This window comes from Elephantulus edwardii, unplaced genomic scaffold, assembly GCF_000299155.1.
Source record: "Elephantulus edwardii isolate Elephantulus edwardi_28Jun2011 unplaced genomic scaffold, EleEdw1.0 scaffold00233, whole genome shotgun sequence".
Taxonomy (NCBI): domain Eukaryota; kingdom Metazoa; phylum Chordata; class Mammalia; order Macroscelidea; family Macroscelididae; genus Elephantulus; species Elephantulus edwardii.
Window position 1 is genome coordinate 2266855 of NW_006399983.1, and position 12395 is coordinate 2279249.

Sequence of the window (12395 nt, forward strand, 5' to 3'; positions counted from 1 at the left end):
CGTGGGGTACACGTGAGCAGGAGGAAAAGCCGCAGAGTAGTGCATGAGAAAGGGCTATTGAGTGGATGGAGGGGACACCTTCTCGATGAGCTCAATGCAGGCCGCCAGGTCCATGCCGAAGTCGATGAAGGTCCACTCAATGCCTTCCTTCTTGTACTCCTCCTGCTCCAGCACGAACATGTGGTGGTTGAAAAACTGTTGCAGTTTCTCATTGGTGAAGTTGATGCACAGCTGCTCCAGGCTGTTATACTAACACAGAAAAAAGTTAGCATAGAAAGTTAGACTTCTTTACAATTCAAAGACCCATCAACTTTTCTTCTCCTGTCTTGGGTTGTGAGCAGCTCATTTATCATTTGAATCACAGTCACATTCTTCAAGACCTCTCTCAGATCCCCTCCCTCTCCTCTGGAAGCTTCTGACCTTCCCACCAGCTGGGGTTTCTCCCGCTCTTTAGTTGTTAGGCTCTCTGTATGGCCTGGGTGTTAACCATGTTCTGCTTCATATTACTACCTTGAGCTGTGTCTTGTGTGTGTCTGACTTTTCTCTGCAAAGTTACAGATTCATCTTTTTATTAAGTTTTCATTTCCTGTACCTGGTAGACATCAAATAGGCACTTGGATGAATGAATATAAGCTTTTAGCACAGAACACTTGGATTGCACATAAAATTGCACGTTTTGCTTATTATCAGATTATCCATATTCCATTTTCTGAACACTTACATTTATATTTTGCTTTTTTTCTTATCCACTTGACAATATTGTTGTTGGTGTGTGCCATCAAGTCACCTGAGACCCATAACAACCCTATGTACAGCATCTCTGCCACCTGCCTTGTCCTGAGCCAGTCTTACTAATTCCAACATATCAACCCCCATCATCCCAGTTACTATATCAATGCATCTTATCTGGGGTCTTCCTCTCCTGCGCTGTCCCTCCACCCTTCTGAGTATGATGTCCTTTTCCAAGGACCAGTCCCTCCTGGCCATGTGCCCAAAGTATGTGAGAAAGAGCTTCAAAATCCTAGCCTCCAAGGAAAAGCTTGGTTTCAGTTTAGCATCTAAAATTCTATGTAACACCAGGATCCTTCCTCTTCAAATTGTGCTGAGTCTTCCTCCTTCCTTCCCCTCCTGTACTTCTCTTCTGCCTCTTGATCCTCTAGTTTTTCTAGATTGTGCGATATTAATATCTTTCCTGTTAAAAAAAAACCCAACCAACAGAACGCCAGCCATGGCCATTGGGTAAATTCTGACTCCTGGTAACCACACAGACACGTCGTAGAGAACTCTGATCGAGAGGGGTTTTAATGGCTGATTTTTCTCAGAAGTAGAATGTTAGGCACCTCCAGTTGACTTGAAACTCCAACCTTTTGATTAACCACCGAATGTGTTAATCATTTATACCACCTCTCTCTTCTACAGAGAGCCAAGCCCCACCCCCAAAGCTATGCAGAAAACATGACTGAATGTAACACAAACCTCAAAAATTTCAAAACCTGCAATGTCCAAGACCCCGATGAAATGCTGCCTTGGTAGCTTGGTGTCCAGCTGCTGGTTGATGCGGGTGACCATCCACAGGAACAGCTTTTCGTAGACAGACTTGGAAAGGGCATTCACAGCATGGTGGACCTGTTTGGGGGACCAGAAGACCATCACTCTGAGGTCCGTGGGGACCCGTGTCCACGCAGGCCACAGAGCAGTGTCTCTTACCTGATCCACCGTTTGACCCCTGGTCACGTACTCGTTCCCAACTTTGACCCTGGGGAAGCACAGCGCCTTCAGGAGGTCCGATGAGTTCAGTCCCATCAGATAGGCTGTCTTGTCAGCCACTGTTCAGAAGGAAAGGGGGTTACAGGGGGAGGTGTCCATGCAGAAGAGTGACTTTGAAAATCCACCACTCCACAGATGAAGTGGGGGGGGGTCCCCGCTGTATAATCCCAAATGCAAATGTGAGTGTAACTTTTCTTTCACACCCCCCACCCAGTCACCTTTTCTTTCAAAACTTTTGTAGCAATCAAAACAGACTTTACCTATTTAGCCATCACTACCCGTTCCCATCCCATCCCCATGCCCACATGCCCCTGGTGATCTACTTTCTGTCTCCTTGTGTTGACTTATTCTAGATTTTTCACATAAATGGGATCATACAATATTTGTCCTTGCATCTTGTCTAGGCATTTCAGTGCCCTGTCTCTGAACTGCCTGCAGAGTTGCTGGGTGGTGTGTGTGACTCTGCTCTGTAGCTCAGAGGGCCTGCAGATGGACCCATTGGGAGAACGCTTCTGATTCATGCCTGTGGGTCTGTCTGCTTTGAAGCCGGTACAGGGCAGTTTGCTCTGACTCGAGGGGCTGCTGGGAGTAGGAATCAGCTTGATGACACCAACAACAATATTAACACCGCTTCTGTGTGGCCAGTGAGAGCTACCTCAAGCAGGGAAGGAGCAAGATCTGGGGTTGAAATGGGGGGAACCCCAGGCACTTCTCATTGCATCTAAAGTAGGAACCTTCTGGTGATGCCACATATGTGTTGGTAGCAAAGCCTAGAGAATTCTGAACCCCGAGAGGCTGCCTCCTCCAGGAAGAAGAGACGCCAGAGGCTCTCCTTTGAACCCCCCTGCCCCCATCCTTGCCCAGCCTCCCAGCCCCCAGCTCTGGCTGTTGGTCTATTATACAAATTCTTTTTTTTTTTTTTTTACCTTCCGTGCCGTCAGGCTCTGCCTGCTCCTCACGCTGTTTTTGCTTGAATTTCATGTTTCCATAGTGCATGACGGCCCCTGTCAGCTTGTAGATCCCAGATTTCTCTTCTGGGGTGAAGCCCAGGATGTCAATGGCGCTCTGGCATTGAGATAACAGCGAGTCAGTCAGATGTCCCCAGCGATAGGGGAGAGCCACCCAGCACCCGTCTCTGAGTCCTTCTTACGTCGGTGGCCAGCAGCTCCTCGGCGTCGTCAATGCTGGCCACCAGGATCTCGCCCTGACTGATGAACGGGTAGTCGTACGGGTTGGTTGTGATAAGCAGCAGCTCTGAAATGGTGAATGGAGTGAGGTCTTATAGATGCAGAGAGCCCCATCTGCCTAGTGGATGAGAGCTCCTGCACCCTGGGCTGGCTGACCCGGGCAGTGTAAGACATTCATGCACTTGGCGGAGTCCACCTGGAGAAAAGACCTGGGAATCTCTCTTTTTTAAAAAAATCAAGGGAGCTCTGGTGGCCTAGTGGTAAGAATCTGTGCTGCAATCTCAGAGGTACATGGTTCAAATCCACCAGATTCTCTGCTGGAGAAGGAGGGGCAATCTCCTCCTGTACCAGTCATATCCAATTTGACAGTACACACGCAAAAAATAATAAAATAAATAAATTTTTAAAAAATCAACCACCACTAATGTCGGGGAACAACCAATGGTTCTTCTCCCCCACACGTGAGGTCACCCTGAGTCAGAAGGGGCTCCAGCCACTATCAGTGGTTTGTCTTTTATTTTTCTTTTTTTCCTCTCCACCCTTGGCTGAGGCTTTACTGCTGGGGCCCAGACTGAATTCTGAGTTAGAAGTTCTGGGGTTTTTTGTTTGTTTGTTTTTTTATGGTTTTTTAAAAGACAACTTTAAGATACTTAGATGCAGAAGAAAGTAAGTTCCAGAGAAGCCTTTTGCAGGCCTCCCCAGCACTCTGCAAACAGCATTGAAATTCTCTTGCTTTGTATATGCACAGTGAATAGCAATTGGTTGGAAATGACTAATTGTGAAAACTGAATGTTATCTAGAACCTGAGCCCTCTTGGGTTGAAAGCACTAGTTGTCTGGTGTGAACAAACTGCCAGTGAGGCCATTCCTACTCAAAACAACATTACAGGACAGACAGATTTCCAAGGCTGTAAGGGGGTTAGTTAGATGTGTCAGAGACAGAGAGACGGGCTCAAGATAGAGCAACGGTCAGAGTATTGTACACGAGGCCGCTATGAGTTACAGGCAACTGGATGGCACATAATAACAACAACAAATCTGTATGGAAGTGGGTTATCATATCTTGCTCCTGTGGAGCAGCTCGTGGGTTCAAAATGCCAACTTGGAGGCTCCAGTGGTATTTTAACCAAAGCTCCTTTTGTTTAGAGTTTGTTGTTGTTAGATGCTGTTAGGTGCCATATAGTCGACTGCAACTCAGGGCGACCCTATGGGAACTCTTTCTCAAAATCTGTTCAATAGCTGCAAGCAATGCTGTTTTTCCAGGCTGACAAGGAGAAGATTGAGAGCGCAAGGAAGACAGTGGGGTAAAAGTCAGTATGACCACTGCCGCTGGTGACAAGTTATTTCCATGTTAAAACACAAGGGGGGCGCTGAAGGACAGGTGTTTAGTTCCTGGTTCCTGGACTAGTCTGAGCTTTTGTCAAACCCAGAGATTTAGAGGCTCTGAAGAAAGCCTGGTGATTCACTTCTTTTAAAAGTCAGCCACTGAAAAACCTCATAAAGTGCAATTCTGCTCTAACACACAAAAATGGACTTGCCATGAGTTGGAATCAACACAAAGAAATTAAATAATCCTGTTGCTGTAAATTGGTTTACATGCGTTCACATTGGCATGTCAGTTTCAACATAAGTCAAAACCATTTCTAAAATAAACTTCTTACATTGACAGTTGAGCTAATCCTGCTGCACAAATTTTTTGAGTCAGGAAATCTAAACCAAAATGCCTGACAGAGCAAGCATATTTAATGATATTTAATGACTAAATATCAAAGCACAGATGTCTTCACCTATGAGCTCAGGCTTCTTGTTTGAAAGAATCTGGTAGAAGATGTGGTAGCTCCTCTCAGCCTTGAGCTGGAATGTCACTCTTGATTTCTCCAGCAGATCTATGAACACAAAAACAAGATTGTTTTTTCCCAGACTTGCCCCTTCCTCAGCTGAGACCATTATCTGATACTATTAATTTACTCACAAGTTTCAATATCTGCAGAGGCCAGCTTCCCCGTGGTGCCAAAATGGATTCGGATGAACTTGCCCTGTAGGAGGAAAAGGACTGGATCTAACTCAGCTGAAAATTGTTCCAGTTAGTCTCTGATAGGGAGCTCTGGGAGCCCAGGGAGTGAGGAGTTCAAATCCACCAGCTGCTTAGAGGGAGACAGATGGGCAATCTCCCCCTGTGCAACTTATAGCCTCTGAAAACCCACTGGAGGGTCAACTATGAATTGGTTCTGACTCCATGGCACATAAAAACAACAATGTTGAGGCAGTTTTGAGAAGAAGCTCACTGCTTTCCCAGGTCTAAAATAAGGTGCTCTGGATATTGGTGGGGTGGGGGGAGAACAACAGTATCTCGTGGTGGTATCTGTCAGTGCTAATTTGCCAGCAGCTCCACAGGAGAAAGATGGGCAATCTCCTGGAGAACCAGTTATGAGTCAGTTCCAACTTGATGTCACTAGGTTTGAGTGAGTCTCTATAGACATAGATGTCACAGACCAGGCTCTCCTCAGAGATTATACACATGTACAATGTCCCCTCTGTTCCACCACCCCTCTTCTTTCCAAATATACCCACTTCTCATCCTGCAAATCTCAGTTCACATCTGCCCCCAAGAGCTGCCCCCTGTCAGCACTGTCAAGAGATGCCACTCCATTTAGTTCAATACACCAGTGAACCCAATTGCAAGCAGACTTCTCCGTCACTCACAACTCCTCCTCCATCATTATCTGAAACTGTTTTTCTTATTTGTTTCATGCTTTCATTGACTGTAGTAGACCCCCGTTAGTCTGTAAACCCCAGGAGGGCGGGGACCTTGGCTGTACCCTGTGAAGCACAGAGAAATTCCGTCTTAATGGGCCTCAGACTCACAAAGCGGGAAGAGTTGTCGTTCCTCACAGTCTTGGCATTTCCAAAGGCCTCAAGCAGGGGGTTAGCACTGATGATTTGATCTTCCAGAGTCCCCTAATGATGGAGCAAAGGAGGACGCGTAAAGCGAGTTGTGAGTCACAGAATGGCAGTTGAGTGCCGCCAGCCCGTGTCCTGCCCTTACCACCCCACAGCCTCTACTGCAGCCAGCTCCCTCCTTGACGGTCCAATCTGTGGTTACGTCGGCTAACTGCACCATGCCTTCCTCGGGCTGCATCTACCATTTTCTTCTCCTTGCTCATTTTAGTATCATAAGCTTCACTTTTAAAACTTCCTCCAACACTTTAATTTCTTGATTCTCAGGAGGTTACCAACTTCTCTAAAAATATATTACTATTTTTCTAAGCTGATTTATAAGATTCTGGCAAGAAAAAAAATCCATCCAGTCATAGAGCTGCCCTCTATAGCTTTATTTTCTAGGGAATCACAGGATCTGGTCCTACAGTGTATCTCTGATGGCCTAGTGGGTGAGAGTTGCTCTGCCAACTAAATGAAAAGCAAGCAGTTCAAATCCACCTGCTGCTGCAAGAGAGGAAAGACAGATAGGCAGTCTCCTCCCATGACATGACCAGCCTCTGAAAGGTCACTGGAGGGTCAGCTATGGGTCAGTTCTGACTCCACAGGAAGGAGCTGAGTTGAGTTGTTGGTCCTATAAGATCACACACACACACACACACACACACACACACACACACACACACACACACGGCATTGTCTATGATAGCTGACTGGGCTCTGAGATTTCAACCCTGGGCTGCTCTTTTTTCGTTGAAGAATTTTAATTCTCTTTACTCCGAGGAGTGTTGCCGGCCACCGCCGCTTCAGTCTGAAGCTGAGCTAGGAACTGGAAGCGGACGCGAGTCTGTCCTCCCCGCATTGCCGTACCTTCATCTTGGTGTCCTTCTTCTTGCTGAGGTCTCCAGTAGCTGCGATTGTCGCGAAGTACTGGATGACCCTCTTGGTGTTCACAGTCTTTCCTGCCCCGGATTCTCCGCTGTTAGAAAAGACCAGCAGAGAGAAAGGGGGAAAGCCCCTTCAGCATAGATTCCCCAAGATGACCCCTCAGTTTGTTCCTTGGGAGCCCAAGAAGACAACAGATCACGTAGAACCTTGAAAATCCTATGAGCCCTATCAATGTATGTCTATCAACCACAGGCCAAGGGAAGACTCATCATAGTCATTTGTATAGTTAAATTGTTGTTGTTGGGTGCCATCAAATCAGAACCCATCCATAGCTGGCTCTCCAGTGAGTTTTAAGAGGCAGTAAATTGCACAAGAGGAGTCTGTCCATCCTTCTCTTGAGGAATGATTGCTGTATTCGAACCACATGCCTTTGGGATTGCAGCACTTCTTACCCCTAGGCCACCAGAGCTCCCTATGATTAAACTGAAGATGGATAATTCCACTTTCCTGAAATTTTATATGTTTCCTTGCCTGTCCCCACGTCTATCTTTTCATCATAGACTGGGCTCCAAACACTTCCTAAATAGTAGCCTATAACACCCTTGCTTTTGGCAGCAGGGCCACAGTCACATCTGTGTGAACACACTGTGCTGTGGACACTTACGTGATCAGAATTGACTGGTTTTCACGATCTGAAAAAATAAAAGTGAAGCAGAGTTGATGGCAATATATACCCAACGTTCCAGTTCTACTCTGCTTTCCATGCAGTTAGGTGTTCCCTTGAACATGCTGTTACATGCTAGCTGGGACTCATAATCCCTGAGTGGTGAAAAGAGTTAATGCACCAGCTGCTAATATGGAAAAGCCCTGGTGATCTGATGTTGGAAGGCAGCCGCTGAGAACCTTATGGAGCACTGACACAAATCAAGCCACCGCTAGTCAAGGCTGACTCATGGGCAACTGGCAGATGGGAGTTAAAGAGTCTCCTTTTTTGAGAATAACATTCAGAGAGATTAATCTCCTTAAAATTGGCCAGTGTCTCTCACTAGTTAATGCCTTCTTCTTGTTTTAGGTGAAGCCACGTAAGACTGCCGATCTTTGCTTCTGACCCAGGTTTATTCCCAGTGGGTCAATCAATAAGCGGTTGCCACCGAGTTTAATGAATGGTGAACCTGTGTGTGCAGACTATACCTACACGGTATAGGATTTGCAAGGCTGTGGCCATTTAGAAGCGGAGACCTTTCTCCCTGAGACAGCTCTGAGCGGATTTGAACCACCAGCCAACCTCCCACTTGGTAGTTGAACACTTAACCCATTGTACCACCCAGAGACTCCAAACTATTCACCAAGCTTTTCATGGTCTTTCAGTTCCTTTTATCCCTCTACCTCTGAGCTGAATGTCATAATACCAAACAGCTGTGGGCTCAGGCCCAGAGGATAGCGCTCCTGAATCCCATCTAATGCATGCTTCCCCCGGCTCCCCATGATTTCTATTTGGGAACACACCAGTCAGCATGAACTGATAGGCGTTGTCAGAGATGGAGAAGATGTGGGGCGGGGCCTCCTGGCGCTTTTTGCCTCGATAGCCATCCACCACCTCGGGGTTGTACACCGGCAGCCACTTGTAGGGGTTGACAGTGACACAGAAGAGGCCCGAGTAGGTCTGTGGAAGCAAATAATGATAATTATGTGTGTGTGCATATATATATACACATATAGATCTCTCTCCTAGCAGTCCGCAGAATAATCAATACTCTTCTCCAGCACTACAGCTCAAAGGCATCAATTCTCCTTATATTCCCTAGTCACTGTCCAACTTTCTGATGCACAGCAAGAAGACCATGGCCTGGATTAGGAGCACCTGGAGAGGGTGAATCCAGGCTGCTCCTTGGAGGCAAGTTTTCTGAAGCTCTGTCTGACATACTTTGGGCATGTTGCAAAGAGGGACCAGTCCTAGAGAGGGACATTATGCTTGGGAGGGTGGAGGGACAGTGCAAGAGAGGAGATGGATTGACTTGGTGACTGGGGTAATGTGTGTGGGTGTGTCCAAGACAGTGAGGTTGGCTCAAAGCAGAGCAGGGTTCAGAGCTGTTGTACATTATAGGGTCACGATGAGTTGCAAGCAACTTGACAGCACATAGCAATAACATAGATCTCTCTCTCTCTCTCATACATAACTTTTTGCCTTTGTGACAAACCACCCCATTTTTCTCTATGAGAATCTTGATGTCTATTTACAAATTAGACAAATGAGACTCAAACTGGGGTGTAGCAGGACTTGACACAGCTAAGTAGACCGAGACCGTTGTCCTCACTTTTCCTCCTGCATCTTTCTATTCCATTTTCATCTGTCTCTCTCGTCTTCTACCTTCATTGTGTCTCCTTCTCCTTCCTGGATTTGTTTTTGGGTGTTTTGGTTTTTTTTTTCTTTAGCCCTGTAATTCTCAGCAGCGTCAACCTCCAGGTGGCTGTGGAAATCCCGTCACCCACACAGCCATCCCCCCTAGCAAACCGCGGGGCAGGGCAGCACTGACGTAGATCATCCAGGACGTATAGCGGTCCTTGAGGTTGTACAGCACGGCCGGCTCGTTGAGGTGAGTCAGCATGGCCATGTCCTCGATCTTGTCGAATTTCGGGGGGTTCATGGCATACACATCCTCAGGTTTGACCACCACAGTCTGAAAGACAAAGCAGGACAGTGCTTCACTCACATTCTCTGCACGGATGTCTGCCGCCCAGGAGGAGATTCAGCTCGTGAGGAGCAACCTTCAAAGCATCACCTCGCTCCCAAGGAGGGCGGCCTGTGCTGACAGTGACTGACCGGGACTTGTTTCTCTAACTTGGGCTTTTCCCACCCTCTCAAGGGTCTGAGGTCGAGGAAAGGATGGGAGAAGCGGGAGAAGCAGCTCTCTGTGAGAGAATGCGGGAGGTGATGGTATAGAGCCAGCAGGAACCTTTCAGCCCAGTCAGGCTGCCTGGACCAAAATCCAGCTCCAGCCGCCAATGGGCAATTTCCCATCTCAGAGGAAACATGTCATCAGCTGGCATTCTCGAGGGGACACGGAGAAAAGGGGAGGTGGCATTGGACCATCAGGCTGGCCCCCATGGGTCAGCTAACATTCTCTGAGATCAGCTGACCAGGCCCCCCACCTCTAACACATGCTCCCCCAGCACCCCCTTCATTCTGCGGAGGGAGAGGGCTGTGATCAGGGAAGGTGTACGAGGCAAAGTAGAGCTTCCAGCGGCTTCTCTTTGAGGAAAAACCCCTTGTCCCAGTGCCCTTGGGCTTTGCTGGGCTAGAAGACCCCCGTGGCCCTGGGAGTGGGGAGCTGGTTTCTCCCTCACCTGCCTCGCCCCCACCTCCTTACTCTCCTCCCTTCCTTCTGAGGGCACCTCTGAAGAGGACTAATAGTTCCTGTGGGCCTCTGAGAGAAAGCCTTCAAACAGGGAACACTTAACCCACCCCATGCCATCAGCTCTTCTTCTGAGACCTCTAAGGGCTTGGCGTTCCACTCATTGCATCTGGCTTGCATCCTGCCTGCTGTGTAAGCTTTGTGCTTGGCTACTTTCACCTGAAACACCTTCTGGGAGAGAATTGCTCAGCACCACTGAAGGGCAGTTTTCGTGCCCTCTGTCAGCCTCAAACCAATGAGGCTGTCGCCTTTCCCCTTCTCTCCTACATCTTTTTTCCCCTCTCTTTCTTTTTAAAAACTTTCCTTGTTTCATTTCCAGGCTTTTATGGTCTGGAGTCCAGAAGGCCGTGAACTTCAGGACTCCCAGCTCCCCCTATTGGCCTGGGGCAGCATCTACACATCCAGTCCTCACCTCCTTTGTGATATGGGACCATTTAGGACTTCTTACACACTTACCTTACTTAGAAGGCTAAACCTGGAAAGATTAAGAGGGGGGGAACCCCAAGCATTTTCCTTAGAAAAATCAAAGGAAGGTGTTCCAAAAGAGCTCCTCCTAGGGTTGGACTCCCACTCCACATGCTGGGGTGAAGGGAACTGGTCCCCTGTGACATGGTACAGCCTGGACCTTGACAAAAGTGCCTGAAAGCAGATTGCTTTGATCATCTACAAATACAGCTCTTCTCCCAGCCTGCTTTCCGAGGCCAGTGTGGCTGGAAGGCATATGGCAGTGACAGCACGGGTGGCCCATTGGAAGTGGTGGGGGTGGAAGTTGGGAGAGCAGATAAGGGCCAGTTGGTCCAAGAGAAAGAGGGAGAAGCTTACCCTGTTGTCCTCAGTTTCCACCGTGACCTTCCCATCTTGCGTGCTCTTAATTTTCCCCTTGATGTATTCTTCCTTGGGGTCGACCACAAAGCAGTAGGTTTTGGCATCAAAGGGCTGGTTCTGAGCCTCGATTCTCTCTTTCTCCGATTTCCGGAGAAAGGGAGCAGCTATGCCGAACACTTCCATCTCAGTATCACTACTCATGGCGCCAGCTGGAAGGGAAGCCCCCGCCCCGGGTGAGTCGAGCTGCCTCTGAGCTGGCAACGGCCACCCAGGCACGCCCAAGCACCTTATTCTGCACCCTTTGGCCGCAGAACACAGAGGCAAAGCCAGGAGCAAAGCCATCCTCCTTCCCAGTGGCCTCCACTCATAAGACTTAAATGATGGGAATATCAAATTGCCACCTGTTTATCAAATGGCTGTTCAGTGCAAGAGGTTTTTGGTGGTACAAATAGTTAATTGTGCTTAGCTGTGTATTAAAAAGTTGGAGTTTCACCCAGGGGCGAAGCAGAAGAATGGCCTGGGGATTCACTTCCAAAAGATTAGCCCTAGAGAACCTGATGGAGCACAATTTACTCTAACATACAGGTTACCGTGGGTCAGAGTTGACTGGGTGAAAGCTGCTGGCTCTCTGTGCACGGGGGACAGCGTGTATCTCGTCAGAGGGCCCTGGCTACCTGAGACTTAGGCGGGGTGGAGAGGATAGAGCCTTAGTCGTTCTCTTCTCTGGACCTCATTCTCCTGTAAAACTCAGTCAGACATTACTGAGGAGAAATGTGAAAATAAAAACCAAACAAAAAAAGAAATAAACTCTATTCTTCAGAGAAAAGTGTGTTCAATAGAAAGTAGCTAAGGAATACTTGAACCGTTTTGATTCAAGGTGGCTACTTCCTCAGATGAAGAACCCACCTTTTTCTTTTTTCCCCCTCAGTTTCCAAGATCAAAAGGGTCTTCTGCCTTCCCACAACATTTGGAAAGGCTCCAGAAGTACTGCCTGCTCTCTGCTCCATTCCAGCTTAAACCTTTCCAGACCTGCTTGGCCAAGTTCCTCTGTTCCTCTGTCTAGAGCCATCGTGAAGAGGGAGCAACTCATTCATCCCAGGATTTCCCACAGCCCGGAGAGTGTGGACAGAATTCTCACCTGAGAGTAACACCCACCAGAGGACAGAAGACAGCAGGGACCCTGGAATGCCAACCTGCAAGAAACACACAAAAATCACACTTAGAGACACATCTAGTTCCATGTTGAATCAGCTCTTGACAGGATTGAATCAGATTACCAAAGAGGATGTTGTCACAAGCAGCCACTGAGTTTGCTCTGACCCGCGCACAACTGGATCAGACCTGTAAGGTTGTCACTGGCTGAGTTTACAAAGAGATCC

General features: G+C 47.9%; 1 protein-coding gene across 1 annotated transcript in view; it reads right to left on the reverse strand.

The window, feature by feature from the left end:
• The window catches only part of MYH3 (myosin, heavy chain 3, skeletal muscle, embryonic), a 29607-nt gene extending 18390 nt beyond the window's left edge, over positions 1–11217 (reverse strand). Inside the window, exons 1-13 of the mRNA XM_006898564.1 lie at positions 11014–11217; positions 9313–9456; positions 8285–8441; positions 7443–7470; positions 6761–6869; positions 5819–5911; positions 4926–4989; positions 4741–4839; positions 2918–3021; positions 2694–2832; positions 1708–1826; positions 1477–1626; positions 79–249 (exon numbers count right to left, since the gene is read on the reverse strand). Coding sequence (XP_006898626.1) covers positions 79–249; positions 1477–1626; positions 1708–1826; positions 2694–2832; positions 2918–3021; positions 4741–4839; positions 4926–4989; positions 5819–5911; positions 6761–6869; positions 7443–7470; positions 8285–8441; positions 9313–9456; positions 11014–11217 — 1581 coding nt within the window. The remainder of the gene's footprint in view (positions 1–78; positions 250–1476; positions 1627–1707; positions 1827–2693; positions 2833–2917; positions 3022–4740; positions 4840–4925; positions 4990–5818; positions 5912–6760; positions 6870–7442; positions 7471–8284; positions 8442–9312; positions 9457–11013) is intronic.
• Between the last annotated feature and the right edge of the window lie 1178 nt (positions 11218–12395).